We start from the raw sequence: 17,554 nt of genomic DNA, 5'->3' as shown, positions 1-17,554 counted from the left end.
AGGACGAATTTGTTAACGATTTACACATTAAGGGATGAAAATGACTATTTACTCTTTTATTAAATATACAATTTTTTAAAAATAACTACTAAAAAAAGAATGTTCCTCTCACTAATTTCATTAATATACAATGTATTGCAGGAAAGACCTTTCCCTACAGTATAATTCATGAAAAATACAACAAATGCAGAGACAAGAGACTCCGATGTTGAAAAAAATCGATTTGGATTGAACCGAATTGTAACTGAACTTAAACCGAATTGGTTTTTTCCCGAACTAGTTCAAGAAAAAATGAGTGTACCTTTTTTTTAAAACCAATTCGGTTGACCAAATTGTTTCTACAAAACCAGTTTAGTTAACCGAACTGATTTTTTTATTTCAAAAAAATAGTTCAAAAATTAGTTCGAAACTGATTCAACTCTTAGAACTGATTTAAAAATGATTAAAAATTAGCTCAATTTAGAACCAATTTTTTAAAATTGGTTCGATTTTGAACCAATTTCTAAATCAGTTTGACTATTTGGATATAAAATCAAACTGATTTAAAGAATTCAAAACCAGTTTGCTTCGATTCTTTTAACGAACTAATTTTTGAATACCCCTAACTGTTGTTGATGACCAGGAACCTTACCACTTGATTGTTAGCTTTGCACGATTGATGGGGATAACATGTTCTATATCTGACAACATTTTGAGAGGCAAGCACGCAACAGTTGACGGACAATATTGTTTACAACTGCATGTACATGTTCCATGTTCTGCATACCGTTGTAAAAAACAGTTGGAACGGGGAAGAAAGGTCTATTTAGTTCAGAGCATCATGGACTCGTTCAAGAAGTTGAACCACCTGATTTACAGAAACATGAGAGGGTAGGAGTGGCTTCAAACTTGGTTTTACCATATCCGGTTGCTCCAGTGACAAAATCATCTTTTGCTGCATACTTGTCAGCTCCAGAAACTGGGTCAAGATGTCACCATCAAGTATCTTGGGTACTCCAACCTAACATAAAACAAAATGTAAGCAAACATTGTTGGCTACATATTCTTTTTGGGAAATATTTGTGCTTCTTTTTAAGAATACTTTCTTAGGAAGCTAGTAAAAAAAGTATTTCCTCCAAATAAGCTAAATCAAACATGCACTAAAGGAAAAAAGAATGAATCGAGGATATGAATGGCAAAATTTATTCCATGTAATGATTGAGTCAACCACATTCAATCAGTGTGCAATTGTGTAGATGCAATTTATTTCTTTTTAAGAATACTTTCTTAGGAAGCTAGTAAAAAAAGTATTTCCTCCAAATAAGCTAAATCAAACATGCACTAAAGGAAAAAAGAATGAATCGAGGATATGAATGGCAAAATTTATTCCATGTAATGATTGAGTCAACCACATTCAATCAGTGTGCAATTGTGTAGATGCAATTTATTTGTTTTAAAAAGAGGAAAAATGAAATGAAAATGAATCATCATAAGATAATAAACTGAAGTGAAGTCCTTACCCGATTTTCGCGACTGCGAAACTCATGATGATCATTTCCTAGAACAGGCGCTGTCAAATGATGGACAACAAGTCTTGCTTGCACTACTTCTAAGAGCTCATATTCTTCCCTGCACACAAGATAAATGATGTTTCTCAGACATGTCAAAAACTCAAACCCAAGCCAAAAGCACTAGAGCATCACCGCCCAAAACTCATCAATACTGAAAGTTGCAGATTGTATATGTTAATACACAGCATCTTAAATTTTAACAGTGCTGAAATTATGGGGTTTTAGGTACTGAGAGAAGAGACTTTGTATATATTCTATAATGAAAGAAATGCATTACAATGTATTGATGTAGGTATAAAACCCAAAGCACTAAAACCTTATGCTAATCATAATCCTAACTATTTAGGGAAAGAAAGAATGACAAGGAAATTTGGTAACCAAACCTAAAAGATAATATATTCTAACAAACAGAACACAATTGCAGAAAAAGATTACAAGTATGTTTTGCAGAAATAAGTTTGTTAACTTAAATAATAGAATATTGTTCATTCAAGATACTTTGATCCCCTTCCCTTATATTTTTCTCTGCCTCTAATTGATTCCCTGCTTCTCACTCCCGAGGTCCTTGCCACACAGGCAGGTAGTTAATGCAAGTCATGCCCATTAAGGGTTCTGATTCTCTGCTCCTCGGAGTATTTAGAGGAGGGTGGCTAACAAGTCCAGGCAGATTTACAACTGCCATTTCAGTTCTGGTGCAATACCAAAAGTAAAAGTAGCAAACTTGCCAAAAATACAGCTTCAGTGGGCATGATCTGCAAAAAGCTTTCAAGAGTGCCATATTTTGTGGCTTAGTCTGCATTATCTTAATATCACAACTTCTGAGAAAAGCTTTGTTTTCCCTCAAAAGTAATAATTGATTTTCTTTTTAAGAAAAATCATCCTATAAAACTCATCCAACATTTTAAAATGGACAACAAAAATCTTTCAAGTACTCAATTAGCCAAACCTGGACTGCTATAAATCTATCTCTACTAACTTCATACATGAGAAAAAGTTCCAGGCAATGGCCAAACTGAACCCAACAATTGTTCACCTTGATATCTATTGAGTTACTGTCAAAATATATTGGTACCTTGATAAAGGAATGAAGATCATTATGCTTCCTAACAGGGTACTGGCAATAATAGTATTTTGTAATGAATCAACATTTGTCTTGGGGCCATTTCCACCTTCCAAAACATCATCAGCTGGAAGTCTGTATGAATATGAGCCCTGTAATAAAATAAAAAACATAAATTACATCTAAATTACACAATGAAGCAGATTAAAGGGGGAGAGGGAATGAGTGTTTATAAAATGGAAAGTTACAGAACAAAACATCATAAATCCAAGAACAATAATTCGTGTGAAAACTTATCAACGTCCTAAGGGCGAAGAAGCTAATCCAAAGTATAGAATCACCAAGATATCATGCCAAAACACATTTGACCAGTAATGGGAGAGCTTGTGAAACATGGCAGATCACTTCTTTTTTTTACCAGTGTAATTCTTTACACCAATCACAAAACATATATCAACCATAAAGCATGAGGTGCTGCACCAAGATGCACTTGATCAGTCATTACAAAGACTACATTGGGACACTTCTCAAAGAATTTAACTTTTTTATAATATATTTATGAACAAAAGTGTGCCTCAATGGTTTACTAGCATTAATTTTAGGATTCCAGTTCAAGTATCTGACTCCGATGCTGTATACCATCATTTCCATTACTGTAGAATCAGAAAGCCATAGAACATTCACGTTTGATGCATAGATCACATAAAGAAAAGCCTAAAGTTGAAAGAATAGAAAAAAAACATTAAGTTCATTTGATACTTTTGAGCCACATATGAGAAACATGCTCTAGCACAACTCACACTTGCATCACAACAATTATTATTGAATATGTTAGTGAATAATGAGTAGTATCTCATGTTATAATGAAACTATCTCTTGAAAAGTAATTCACATCATCAATACAGTGATTGATTACAGCATATTGCATCTGCACTTGGCAACCTCTACTTCAAACAAATCAAATTTCTATTAAGTTGACGAGATTAATGCATATTAATAAACATTCTTCCAGGACATTTAAAGCATATACCTTCTTGATGCTCATAGCTATCTCAGCCATGAAATAAGCGCAGCTTAGTGTCATGTTGCATTGTGCACCTGCATTGTCTGATGCTGGTCAGCAATAACGAAATATGGTTAGAATCTTGTTTTCAGGCGGAATATAAAAAATGAACAAATAACTTTAAGCTTGCTAAGCTAATAGCATAAAAATAGGCTTCTATCATAATCTTAAACAGCATTGTCCATTGCAATATGAAACACGGGTAATACTAACATTGCATCCCTATTAAACATAAAGTCATATACACCATTAAGCATGGTACAAAAAACACAATTCACTCACAATATGAAAGGTCGGTGGCAACTCAAGCTGTGAAAAAAGCTAGTTACCATACACAAACTACAAGGTCCTATACTCTTGTGCGTATTTTCAAATGAAATTGTATTTATTCCACCATTAATTAGGAAGAGAAATCTGCATAATATGAGCAGCCAAAATATTTTTACAGAAATTGACTTCATGTTCTTCTATTGAGTTCAAATCTAACAACCAGAAGTAACAGATGGATATTTTGATTAGTAGCAACTAGCAAAACGTAATAGTTCATATTTTGAAAGCCCTGGTCCCAGAGAAAATAAAATGTAAAAGACAGACAGTAAACCCTAGATTAGAAAGTGGCAAATAATGAATCAAATCACACAAATGAAAGGCTCAGTTCAAGAATACCTTCCAAGTGATCTGAACATAAAACAGCAATGCTTCCTTTACGATCCGAAACAACAGCAGTATCAGCATCCATGAGAATGCAATCAGCAACTATCCTTTGTGATGGGTCATTGTAAAGTAGCTCCAATTTTTTTGCTTCCTAGCATAGAAGATACAGACTAAACAATTTCAGCAGCACTGGCTTTTCTTAATGAAGAAACATCATAAACAAAAACAATATATCATTACAAAAGGACCATTTTTTTTATCTATGAAGCATAATCAAATAATCAAACATACAAGATAACTTTTTTATACATAAACAAAGATTTTATTAACATGGAAGAGAAAGATACAAATGAAAGAAGATAAGACATCCTCAAAACTAGAGAAATCAAGACCAAAAAATAAGGGGGGGGGGGGGGGGGGGGGGGATAAGAACCAGAAACATGTAATGCAGCATGCCAATGAGTGCTTCTCTTTTAGCACCTCAGTCATATGATAACTTTAATTCAAAAGGAAATGAAGAGAGAGATAAGAGGCACAAAAAATACAAACTTCTGTTAGAAGGAAAAGAATACAAAGGATAATTTTGATAAGTTAGCCTCAATAGTTAAAATAGAAAACAAACAAAACATCCTCTTTTTCCTTTAATTTTTTGTTTGAAAAATAAATACAGTAGAGACAGCCAGCACCACTCACCTCATGATAAGAATATAAAAGGATACCATCACGACAATCACCAACTGCAATTCTAGTCAAATGTGCAGTCAAAGATGTTATCATGTAGCGCGTCCTTCCCATAGCATACCTTCTCACTCTTTGAGGATTGTCATTAGGGAAACCACAAACATAGAACTGAATAGCAAGAAAGTAATGTAATGAGAAGACTGTGTAAACAAATATAGATAACAGATTAAAAAAACCTTCTGATTTGGATAGAGAATTTGGGAAAGGATGGGACAGTGAGCAAGTGACAGAATGAATGGAGAAAATGCAACAGTTTTGCTACTTACAGCATTGCCAGCTGTTGCCAAGAAGTAATGATCAAGATAAGGACAGATTTTAAGTACAACTCCTGGCCATTTAGTTGCATAAGCCAATCGGAACTGCCATACTTCATTTTCATGAAGTTTGATGCCATCAGAACTATTATCATCCGGACTGCTGCCAAGGCTACTGCTCGATAACAGTTCAGGAGCATATGTAACAATTTCATGGAATGGTGAAGTTTTTTGAGATGATGACCCTGCCTTTGAACAGAATGTCATTGAACCACTATCTGAATTTTGCACATGATCAAGACAGAGAACAAGAAGACGACCCTTGCAACTGCAAAGAAGCAGCCTATTAGAATATGGTAATCAATGTGAAGTGCATAAATTTCAAGGACAACAGTATGAACATATTAACATTTCACCGTGATACATGCAATACAGGATTATCAAAGTAAATATAAAGATGTAAAACAGATATATTGCTATATAAATTTTAGATAATCCAAAGACTTCCCCTGCATTGTAGATATTCACTTTATGTTAATATGTACATTTAAGTTTACTCTTCAATATTTTGTGCTTGGGACACAATGTTGTCCCGTGATTAATGGAGTAACAAATAATGAAGTTTTTGTCCTGTCCATCACCATCTAAGCTGTGCTGTCCCATTATTTTTTTCAAAATCAAACATGGAAAAACTAGAGTTGTTCTGTCCAGTACTATACTTTATTGCAAATCAAACGGACCCTAAATGTCATACCTTTCAGCTTCACCAGTGGGCATTGTGTGCGGACCAGAAGACAGACTAGTTCCAACAACAAGCACCTGCTCACTTCCAACTCTTACTAATTCCATAGATTTTCCTGTTTCTCCAAGTTCAAGTCTAAAAGATGACAGTACTGACCCACTTAGGGAATCCACACAACATATGTCAGACAAACATGGACCACAATTCAGTTCAGTCCTCATCACAAGCAACATCTTGCTTTCATCATGATACAAGACCTTCCGTGGAGTGCCCTCTAAATGAAACTTCTGCACATTAAGTCTCTTGCCGTGGCCCATCTCCACCTAACGCATCAAGTGATGAATACAGTACAAGTCAAGACAGCAACACAGATAAGAACCAAAAAACATGAAACAAGGAATGAAAACGACGATTATTTCTTGGTGAGCAAAGATGGCAAAATATGGAAGAGAAATCAGTCCAATGACCCAAAAAACTATATGTTTCTCATTTTGTATTAAGTATGTAATCTAAATCATATAAATAAACGGAACTTATCTGTTACAGACTGAAAATCAACTAATAATATTCGAAAGAGAAGATCCAAGAAATGCAGTGGCAGTCCTCTCGTTTATAGGAATTCAAATGCAGAAAACAGTAGACAAGATAACCAAAACAAAACGACACAATGGTTTCTCCAGGCACCAGGGAATACCACCACCCAAAACTTCTCTCCATAATTTTACTTAGAATAATGTTATTTGTACAACAAATTTTAGAACAATAAGAAAGAGAGAAGTATGGGATGTGATGGGTGAAGTGATAGAGATACAAGGAAAAAGTGTTGTATAAATTGTTGTATGGATAACACAACTTTTACATAATGATTACCTCCCCTCAGTCCCCGCCCCTTCCTCATATCCTCCCTGCCTCTCTTGCAAATCTTCCATGACCATTCATTCTCCAGTCTCCTGTTTCAAGCTGTCCATCTTCATAACTAATTCCTCATTCGTCTTTCCCCAACCATTCATTCATAATTTGGTTACTACTTACTACTGCCCAAAAATTAGTCTAGCATTCATCCTTTTCCATTTCAGACCTCTTTCTCCTGTATACATGTATTGGAGGCAAGTCCCAAGGGTTTGACATTACTGTCCTTTCTCCCAAAAATTAGGAACAATAACTACTAGACACCATTAAGAAACAGGAACAGCAAAAATTATGTAAGAAATGAAATGAGACAACTAACAAAATTACATTATATCCAGCACCAGACAAGCAAAACAATTGATAGTAATCACAACACATAATATATCACAGGATTTTGCTGTGCATTTAAATTTGTAATATGATTTTCTTACCAGATGTAAACTGTTTTCTGCAACAAATAATATTCCTTTTGGAAACTCAACACAGGAAACAGGAGTTACATGTGTGGCTGGTTGAAATGAGATAGAAGTATAGGAAAGGCCTTGTCTTGCACTATGCAACAGCCAAGGCCTATCAGCAAGAACAATTATATCGGCATCCAGTGTATCACCCAGGGGCACCAAAAAAATTGGAGTAATGCCAATTCGTCGAATGGCGATCAATTGAAGCATGGAAGGAAGGTCATTTCTCTTGTCAAAAGCATTAGTCACAGAATTTACCAAATTTGTAGAAGATAAAGCAGTATCCACCATATTTATTGGTGATGAAGGACATGGTTCTGCCGGCCACTCGAAGCGAAGGAGCATTCCATTCCTCAATCCAGCAAGAACATAATACTTATCAGCAGATACAAGCCGTACATCTTGGGGTATAGAATCACTTTTGACAGACCCTATTGTATTTGTTAATGAAATTGTCCCACAAGCAACTACTGTAATTCCTCCACCTGGTGCAAAAAACCAAATTTCCACGGAAGGCTTATGTGTGCCAATAACAAAGGTTTTATTGATGTCCACCCCACTTTGGAAAGAAGAGATGCTACTATTATTAGCAGAAATGGACGAATTTGATTGTTTTTGCTCAATTTCTTGTCCGGGGATGGAAATGCACGATAATTCATTCTGCAGTACCAAATGTTGCATTTCATAAATTTCATATTGATAAACTGATAGCAATCTAACCCCAAGGATAAACAGAAAGCATGGGTTAGTGGTTGACACAACTATGAAATTATGCCCAACTGCCCCCAAACTAATACCCACATTGTCTGGAGACCAAGATGTGCAAATAGGAGAGGACAAAGGGATACCTTCAGAATGAGAAGCCTTAGTGGGCAAACAAAGCTTAACAGTAGATCGGTGGATCTGAACAAGCAAACCATCAGTCACAAGGCCGCATGCCAAAGTACAGACATTAGGTTGGAAACCGACTGAATCAGTCACATCAGTAAAACTTAAGCCAACTGACAATATTCTGGTTTCGTCAAGAAATGATAGAACTAGAAAAGAATGGTGTGAATCCGTAACTTTCATTCGGACAGTCCAAGTACCACTTACCCCTTGATATATAGAAGCAGTCCTATGTAGATTTTCCACATTAATACCATTTCGAATAATCCTTAATGAGCCCTCTGGTGCCACACCACAGCAAGCAAACATTTGATCATGCTTCTCATCATGATAATCTACAACTTCCATATCCAAGATTGGTGCAATGTTTTGAATAGGGTTTGTATAACACAGCCTTCCATCTTCCAATTTCAGGACCATACCATCCCCCATTTCCACAAGGGCAGCAAGATATCCACCTTCAACCCACAAAAGTGCTTTACAGGGTAGACCTTTATAGAGACACTCAGACAGATTAACTTTAGGGCCTTCAGAATTAAAAAGGACTTCAATCATAAAAAATTCCCCAGTATCTACACAGAAAATCATCTTAGGATCTCTATTATTTTCAGGTTCCCAACTCCACGAGCATATGTATTTGTAACCTGAATTAGCACCACCATTGTCACTGTCTATGCACATAGGATCATAATCACTCAGCTCCAACAAAGCACAGGCAGCAACACTAAAGCGTTCATCATCAACATCGTGTAATTTACAAGAGTCTTCCACATAAGTCTGCTCTTCCATGGCATGGGGTAAGAAGTTCAAGTTAGTCTTACAGACACAGGATGGGTTGCGATGATCTCTAAGATCCATTAAGAGAACATCACCAGCCCTGAATAGAAATGCAAGTCCCCCAGAGTTGGGAACTTCAACAATGTCATGTGCTAGAGGCCCAGCTTCAACATACTGAGAAATAACAAATATTTTACGTGCTTTAACATTCCATTCCAATAATAGCAGTTCATTTAGAAGCGCTTCCCTCCTGTAGGGAAAAAAATGCATGGTTTTAGTATATATGCATCTTGACAAACAAAGACAGCAGAAACAGAAGCTAACTTCCATTATAGAGCTGCATTCAAAACTTAGAATAAACTCCTGACAGTGGGAAACATATGTATCATTATACCTATTTATAATAAGAGCTAGTACAGGATTATGCTCCTTGCTTGGTTGTCTGGAATCTTGTGAAATGAAACAGATGCTCCAAATAGTAACACTTATACTGGTTCTTTGGATGCTTCTGGAAGTACTTGCAGTCCCTTCACTTTCAGAAGGATATACAATTCTCTGGAGTTGAGCAAAAAATATCCTATAAGCATATTTCTTCAGACAAAAGAATCAATTTATCAAAAGTAGACAAATTAGAAAATGAAAATATGACAATAATATATACTGTTACAAGGACATCAAGAAAAGAAAAAGAAATTAAAGGTTAATAAAGGAAACCAATACGTTAGATTCTTCGGTTCTTCGAAATTCTAATCTCTTTAAAGATTCACAAAAAATATTGCCCTATATGTATGTCTAGTTGGCTGCCATATATATAGCCTATACCACCAGAAAAACAGTAGTTTATCATATTCATGTATGCATTTTGCTAACACACACACACACACCCCGACATGCAGCTTTTCTAAAATGCAGGATGGTATAGTAATTTTGGACCTCATCAATGATATCACCACTGGACATTGACAAAGAAAACAAAGCCAACCGATCTTCATATGCACTGGCAGCAATAAAACAACCACTGCAGAAAGAGAACCACGAGAGTTAGTAATATTCACAAGAAAAGCTTACAATGCTTTGTCCATTTGTCCAATTTAACGTAGTTAAATATAAAAGCATTCATGAGCCTTCATCCAACAGCTTAAGCTACCTTGACATGGTATCAAACCTCTTTAACCATGTGGTTAAAAGTTCAATCCTCATTGCTTTCAAACTTCTAAATAAAAGTTGAATTCCAACTCAAGGGGCCCTAAGCATTGTTCATGCTTCAAGCTGAAAGGCCTCTTGTATGAAGAGCCATGCTAGATATGAAATCATTCATGAGCCTTCACCAAACAGCTAAAGTTTTTAGGAGAGTTGGCCATGAAAAAAAGTAATCCAGAAATGCACTCTATTATGTAAACAATAACATATCTTCGCCAAAAATATTATAAAAATATATCTCTATTGTCTTAGCAACACGTCACCCACAAGTAGTTAACCAATAGTGAATTAACTCACTACTCACTAGGCATTAGGGACTGTTTTATTGGAAGGATTTAAGTTTAATCCACTGATGCACAGTGTGATAATTGTTAAATATGAGTTGTTTTTGATAATGAAAATATAATAAAAAATAACCTTAAAAATATTTATTTAGCAGTTATTTATACTTAATTGTTAAGAATTAATGTTTTTCTTACTTATGACTTGCAGATATGAAAAGGAGGGATCAAAAGCCAAAAAGATGCAGAAAATAGCAAAAATATGAAAAAGGAAGATTTTGGCATCAGGCCCAGCCCAAGACGCAATTAGTGTGCAGCCCGCGCTCAACGCGAAAACACGCACTGGCGCTAAGCAAGAAGAGGTGTGCTAAGTGTGAATAGAGGCACCCGCGCTAAGCGAGCAGCGCAGGCTTAGCACGAGTACGCAGACCCAAGTCCACTCCAGCAACTATAAAAAGGAAAAGAGAGTCAAGCCAAGGAGAAAAAACACCGAATCTCGGAGCATTCTAATACACACTAAAAGCCTGAGAACTCTTCCTTAGGAAATTCTTTCTTCTCTTCCATTATTTTCTACTCCCTTTTTTCATTCCTTCTCCTCCATCAGTTTCTAAACCCCTTTTTCAAGTGTAAGGCTCTCATAGCTATGAGAGGCTAAACCCTTAGTTAGGATCTGACAGGCCTAAAAAGCCAAAAGATGTATTCTATGTTTCATATCTATTAATGCAAAAAAGTGTTTTCTTTTCTATTATCCTTTCTTATTTTAATTTCATTTATCATTCATCCCTGCATCATCTTTGGAGATTAAGTGCTCAACAAAGGGTAATCCTTAATAAAAATACAAGAAAGGTCTTACATGTATAAGTTTTAGGGATTAGTTGGTCGACAGAAGGTAATTTCTAAGAGAACTAAAAGAAAGGGGTATCTTAATAAAATCATTACTAGACATAGAATGATTGTATTATTATGCCCATGCATCAAAGCAAACATCTAGAATTAGAACTTCATACAGTTTATCTATTGAGTCTTTGCAAAGACATTTGAGAAATAGATAGGTAAGATAGGTTTCTCATCGTGAGACATCAAAGGTAAGTATTCTAATAGATGTGGGTAGAAAAAATTCACCTGATTGGTAAAGAAAAAATATAAGATAATATATCTTAGGTAAATAAGGCATGTTAGGTCCTCACATTCCCATCTCATTGAATTCCATATTATTTCTTTTGTCCTGTATTAATATCTATTATTTTAGTTACTTACTGTACTTTTAACTCATCTTTTACCTCATCTTATTTTTTTCTCTTATAAATTAAAAATTATCCAACGCAAGTATAAAACAAAGTCCTTGTGGAAATCGACACTCGGACTTCCGAGTCTTTACTACTTGGACATTTGGTACACTTGTCAAATGGTCAACATAGTGTAAAAAGCTTTATCCTATCAATGAAACATATGAAACCAAATGGTTAGAAGATTTTACTGGAAGTGAAGAATCTTAGTTACAACAATGAATTGTAACTTTTTTGTCTGCTTATAGTTTCACATTTATATTGGATGTAATTTAAAATGTTATTGTAAAACTCACAGTACATCACAATGGGTCTTAAAGAGTATCCCACTGTTATAAAGTGGTTTGAATTTAATTTTAGGTCTAATCAGAGCATTACACGGATCACAAAAATCCCTCAATGGGCCATTTATGACCCTAAATTTTCAATGCAGTGTTCCAACCATACCAAGAGCCACAAATTGATTTCCATACAAAAATAAACAAGAGCCAAAGAAGCACAACAGAAAATGCAGGAGCTGGAATTGCAAAGATTAAACTCTTTGGGGACAGAGGCACAGCTAGAGAGAAAGAAAAAAATATAATTCTTGAGCATGATGAAATGAATCATTTCAATTTAAAAAAAGAAAGGACGGGGGGGGGGGGGGGGGATGCATATAGGTTGCTACAGTTATTATTAGTTGATCATGTGCTAAGAGTCTCATTGTATTATGCTATACAGCTGTAGCTTCTAACATTCCAAGCACACTTACATTGTCACTCCCTGATCAGGTTGCATAAGAAGATCAACTTTTAGTTTACAATAATTTCAAATTTAAAATTCTTTAAAAATAAAGCTTTTAGTGTAATAAATAAAAACAACACAGTATAGTTCAGTTTAAAAAAATACAACTTAATACTATAGTTTAAAGTTAAGAGATAAGAGTATTACTAAGAAACCTCCAATTGAGAAGGTTTATGTTGGAAGGAAGAGGGGTACCATCAGGGAATTAAAACCCTGTGAATTGTATCAGAATAAATAACAGGAGTTTTGTTAGTCAGGAGGACAGAATGTAAATAGGAGTAGTTAGAGGAAGGGGCATCAGATTGGTCAAGTTTGTGTTGGGGGGGACCATGTTCCTCAAACTACCTGGAGGATTCTTTCTTTCTTTTATTTCTTTTTCTTTCAATATAAGTTCCCTTCTTTTCTTCCCCTCAAACCAGTTTGTACCATAGCAGCATGGCAATCCAATACTAAGCAAATTTTGATCCTAAATAGCAAACTAACCATGCCTACCCTCAATACCACTGTACCATGTACCATGTACCATGAAAAATTCTACTGGGAGCTACTGTTGGAAATAGGAATATTTTACGAGATAAGAGCTTCTTCAATGCTATTTTTCCAAGTAGCCTAAACACTTGACATAGCTAGGTTCAATGTATCTAAGGAACTAGGGGTGTCTTAATTGTTCTCTTGTAAATTGTTAGGATATAAATAAGTGTGTTTGGATAACAAGTGAGAATTGATTCTAGTCCATAAAATTATGGTGAGACCATGAAAAGGCGGAAGCAACTATTTGTTGCTTCACTCTTACCGCAATTTTTTAATCAATTATGCTAGAAGTGAATCTAAACCAAACATGCTATTAAGTTCATTCTACTGGGTGGAAAAAAACACTAGATTTTTTAATCAGAGATCTTTCCTTTCTCATTTTCTCACATTGTATCAGAGCTCCTGATCCAGGGGGGCTCTGCTTCCACAAAAAATAAGTTTTTTTTCAAGGATGTTCTTCATGTCCCAAAGTTATCCACAGACCTTGTTTCCAAACAAAAATTTACAAAATGTTAAAGCCTCAAATGGGTTACGGGGTCAGAAGGGAATGTGAGTTCAGCAATTGTCTCATGAGTCATGAGCCCAAAGTTTAGAAGGTTTACACTAGAAGGAACAGAGGGAGGATAGAGAGGAATGATGAGCTGGCAGTGAGAGAGAAAGGGAAGGAATGAGCTAGTTATTGAATAGTGGAGTATGTTGTTATGATATAGGAGAGAAAGGGAGTGGGGAGGGTATCCAGGCAAATCATTTTGTTAGCTATGGATAGAAAGCAGTATCTCTGCATAATAGCAGAGAAGCTCGGGGTAGTATAGACCTCATTCTACTGAATTTTCCAAGGTCTGAATAATACATATTACTTACATCATCTTTCTTCTTCATTCCTGCTATATTTCTTTCATCTCTGTTACTGTTGGATTCACTTTTGTATCAAACTAGTACAACCTGCCATATTCTAAGAAGGGAGAGCAGTGAACTAAGGAGAGGAATACAAATGAATTCAACCGAAGAAGATGGAGTCCAAAGCAGCAGCTCTGGAAAATGAAGTAGCCAGTCTCAGATCTACTCTTGCTGAAATGAAGTCCCAGGCAGATGAGCACCAGGAAAAGTTGATGGAGATGTTGACAAAGGGAATGGAGAAATTAACTTCTTCATTCGGATGGAAGAAGCTTCAAGGGAATCTAATGGATGAGTTCCGCCAATCAGTGAAAAAGGTGGAACTGCTGATGTTCAATGGAGAAGATCCAGCTGGTTGGATTTCTCAAGCAGAAGTTTACTTCTGAAATCCACTTCTTTAACTCTCTGGTAGCAAACAAGCCTAATTTTACTTGGGAACGACTCAAAGGTGAATTGCTTGACAGATAAGGATGGATGAGTGATGGCATCATTTTTGAGCAACTTACGGCTCTTCAGCAAGTAGGGAGTGTAGATGAGATGAGTAAATACAGGAATTTGAAAAGTTAACAACCCAGGTGATGCGCTTGCCCGATGACCAATATTTTGAGTATTTCATTCATGGACCGAAGGAGGATATCCATGGCAAAGTGCGTAGCATCTGTGCTTTGGGTCCTTTGTCCCATTCACAAATAATGAATCTAGCAAGAGTGATCAAACGTAACTTATAGGGTCAGCAATAAGCATCGATTTCAATCAGGCACGAGACCATCCGGAAGAAGGGAAAGTTTTGGGTTGGGTTCTGCTACCCGATATGGGCCATTTTAACTCAGGTGGCCCACACGTTATAAAAGTATTTAAATGTGAATATAAATATAGATTTAAAAATCTGGAGATCCTATCAGCCATATTAACTGTTTATTATCAACAAAAGTAGCACTTGCGGCTGACCTAGAAGTTAATGTAGAGCAATTATGGGAACTTCCCTATTATTTGCAACATGTGAAGTAACTATATATGCTTACAGAATGGGACCAGAACACAAAACTGAGAGAGAGACAAAATAGATGCTTTCCAAGAATTTTTGTGAGCAGAAAATACATCACCTGGAATCAACTGCTAGCTTTCTTCCAGGAAAATCCATTTGGTTTCCAGGATTAGATAGCTGAATATGTGTTACAGGTACAAACCTACAAAGACGAATAAAGAAAAAGACGAAAGCTTCATACAAGTTAATTATTTTTCCATAAAATGCAGTTCGTAATGAACAGTTATAATATATTCAAACCATGCATTAATGAAGCAAAACTGGAAACACTCCTCCATATTCCATAATATACAGTGAAAAAGAGAAGAGACAGAGACAAGGTGAACGAACCTATGCATTTCATTGCAAAATGTAAGCAACGACAACTTCCCAGAATCAGATGTAGCAACCAAAAGGTCTTTACCCCACAGCTACATGAAAAAAAATCCACTCACAACAACAAATTTAATTCAAATCAAAACAAGCGACAGTGATTTCCTTACAAACAGAGCACAGTTAACCAGAGTAGTGAAATGAGTAACACACCTGCGGATCACGCGCGGCACGAAATTTCTCATTCCAGGGCAATATGGCAAGATCTTTGAGGGTGCCAAAGACAGGCTGATCAAACACAGATTGCACATTCCCATCCTCATCAATAACCACCAATTCTATAGATGTCTCCTGAAATAAAAAAAAAAGAACAAACAGGAGCGCAACATAACATGTTATCATCCTCCTAATCCTAATCAAAATAACAGCAAGTGATAGATAATAAGAGAAGCACGGCACATTTCAGATAAATTAAGTTAATTATTCCAAAGCAAAGAACTACTACACTACAGCATGTGGTAGCAGTAAGACACGATAATAAGTCAGATTTTGGTTGAGGCGAAAATGGGGAAATGGAGGTTACCTTGCCGAAAACGACGTCGTTTGAGGAGGGAGAACGGATGTGAGCGTGGAGGACATGAAGAACGACGCTGCCTCTGAAAACGCACTTGGAGAGGTAGTAACGCGAGGCGGAGGAAGACGAAGAAGAGGGACCTGATGAACCTGACTTCGCAGAAGAGCATTCTTCTTCGGAAACCGCCATTCGCGGTTAGTTCTCGTTTAGGTTTGAGTTCAGACGATTGATTGTGTTTATTTCCTGAGGAATTCGAGACTTCAAACAGCTTTCATTGAGATGGTAATGACGGTGATGCACACAGTTCCAAGTTCACCAGGGGATGAACAACAAGAAGCCTCTTCTTTCCTTACAAACTCATGTCCAAGAAATGCAAGATGGGGGGAGAGAGACAGTTATTTTTATTTTATATTACATTAATTTGTTATTTTATTCAGATTGAGATTTATATTTATTTAATGTGTTAAAAATTACAAATTCCATACAATAATTATAAATTTAAATTCTTAATATCATTTTATATATTGATGTTGATATTTAATAGCAAACTATTATATAAGGTAAATTTATTAAAATCTTAAGATAATCACTTTAAAATTCATATTGATAATAATTTTTTGATTTTGATAGATATGAAAATTTTAAAATATATATGCCTATTGAACTGAAATTTGAACGTAAAATTATCTGTTTCAATTAATTATAGATATCTTGATCCTTTATGATGTTGTTGATTTATTTATGACATTTTTTATTTATTTAAAAATATTACGTAATAAAAAGTTCTTTCAATATTATAAATATTTGATTTTTTATTTATTTATTTCTATTAAATTGTAACTATTAAATAATTAATATTTGATTTATTTTTAAAATATTAATGAAATGTGGAAGTAATCACATTGCATATATTTTGTATATATCACTCTTTATTGAGTTAATAAAACAATATTTATTTAATTTTTATTGGAATTATAATATAATTTTTACGCAATACATCATATAAAATATTCATTTTCATTAGCTATAAATATCTTGATTAACAACACAACAACCATATTAATTTGAAGATGAGACAAAAATGTCTGTCATTAATATTTAATGAATTTATATGCATGATTTTGTTTAAATGTAGTAATCAAATGCACAATAAATTTGTACTAATTTATACTCAACTCAATCAATAAACATAGTGTAACTAGACTAATTTGGATTGAGTTTGTTAAATATATAATCTAACTCAATCAAATTTAGAAAGATTGGGTTGGGTCGTTTTCTTAAAAGAAAAAAAAAAGAAATCCAATCAAAATCAAATTATTTGTAAATAATTTTGATTGGGTTGGGATGATAAATAATTTTTTTTGTTAAAACATATTTTTTATTAAATAAATTAAATTGTTAGATTTTTTATTAAAAAAATAGTGATGTTTTTACATTTCACTTCATTCCTGTCACTCTTATTTATCTATTAATGGGAATGAAACATTAAACATATTAAAACTGATGAGTAATTAGGAGGTTTACTCTTTGTAAATAATTTCAAAATATT

The 17,554-nt window shown here is 34.9% G+C and overlaps 1 protein-coding gene across 3 annotated transcripts; it reads right to left on the bottom strand.

The window, feature by feature from the left end:
* Positions 1 to 86: 86 nt before the first annotated feature.
* On the bottom strand, positions 87 to 16,374 carry LOC114399751 (spliceosome-associated protein 130 A-like). Of its 3 annotated transcripts, none has more exons than XM_028361967.1 (15): positions 16,015 to 16,374; positions 15,645 to 15,782; positions 15,450 to 15,529; positions 15,178 to 15,261; positions 10,033 to 10,117; positions 9,494 to 9,654; positions 7,405 to 9,349; positions 6,077 to 6,387; positions 5,335 to 5,650; positions 5,021 to 5,176; positions 4,340 to 4,478; positions 3,641 to 3,723; positions 2,623 to 2,762; positions 1,500 to 1,608; positions 87 to 1,000 (listed from the first exon to the last, which is right to left on the bottom strand). In XM_028361967.1, exons 1-15 carry the CDS (start codon positions 16,192 to 16,194, stop codon positions 806 to 808), a joined length of 4,122 nt encoding a protein of 1,373 aa, XP_028217768.1. In that variant the 5' UTR covers positions 16,195 to 16,374; the 3' UTR covers positions 87 to 805. The 3 variants fall into 3 exon arrangements, with proteins under 3 accessions (XP_028217768.1, XP_028217769.1, XP_028217770.1); XM_028361968.1 differs by having other exon boundaries at positions 3,641 to 3,717; XM_028361969.1 differs by having other exon boundaries at positions 3,641 to 3,708.
* Between the last annotated feature and the right edge of the window lie 1,180 nt (positions 16,375 to 17,554).

Source organism: Glycine soja, chromosome 19 (assembly GCF_004193775.1).
Source record: "Glycine soja cultivar W05 chromosome 19, ASM419377v2, whole genome shotgun sequence".
Taxonomy (NCBI): Eukaryota; Viridiplantae; Streptophyta; class Magnoliopsida; order Fabales; family Fabaceae; genus Glycine; species Glycine soja.
The sequence above is the reverse complement of the archived record's forward strand: the minus strand, read 5'-3'. Positions and strand labels throughout refer to the sequence as shown.

Excerpts from the sequence above, each read along its gene's own strand:
- LOC114399751 (XM_028361967.1), bottom strand. The coding sequence starts at position 16,194 with ATGGCGGTTTCCGAAGAAGAATGCTCTTCTGCGAAGTCAGGTTCATCA. Across the intron at positions 10,118-15,177 it reads AAGCTAGCAGTTGATTCCAG|TGGTTGTTTTATTGCTGCCA; the intron begins GTGATGTATTTT and ends CTCTTTCTGCAG. Across the intron at positions 9,350-9,493 it reads CTAGCTCTTATTATAAATAG|GAGGGAAGCGCTTCTAAATG; the intron begins GTATAATGATAC and ends TTTTCCCTACAG.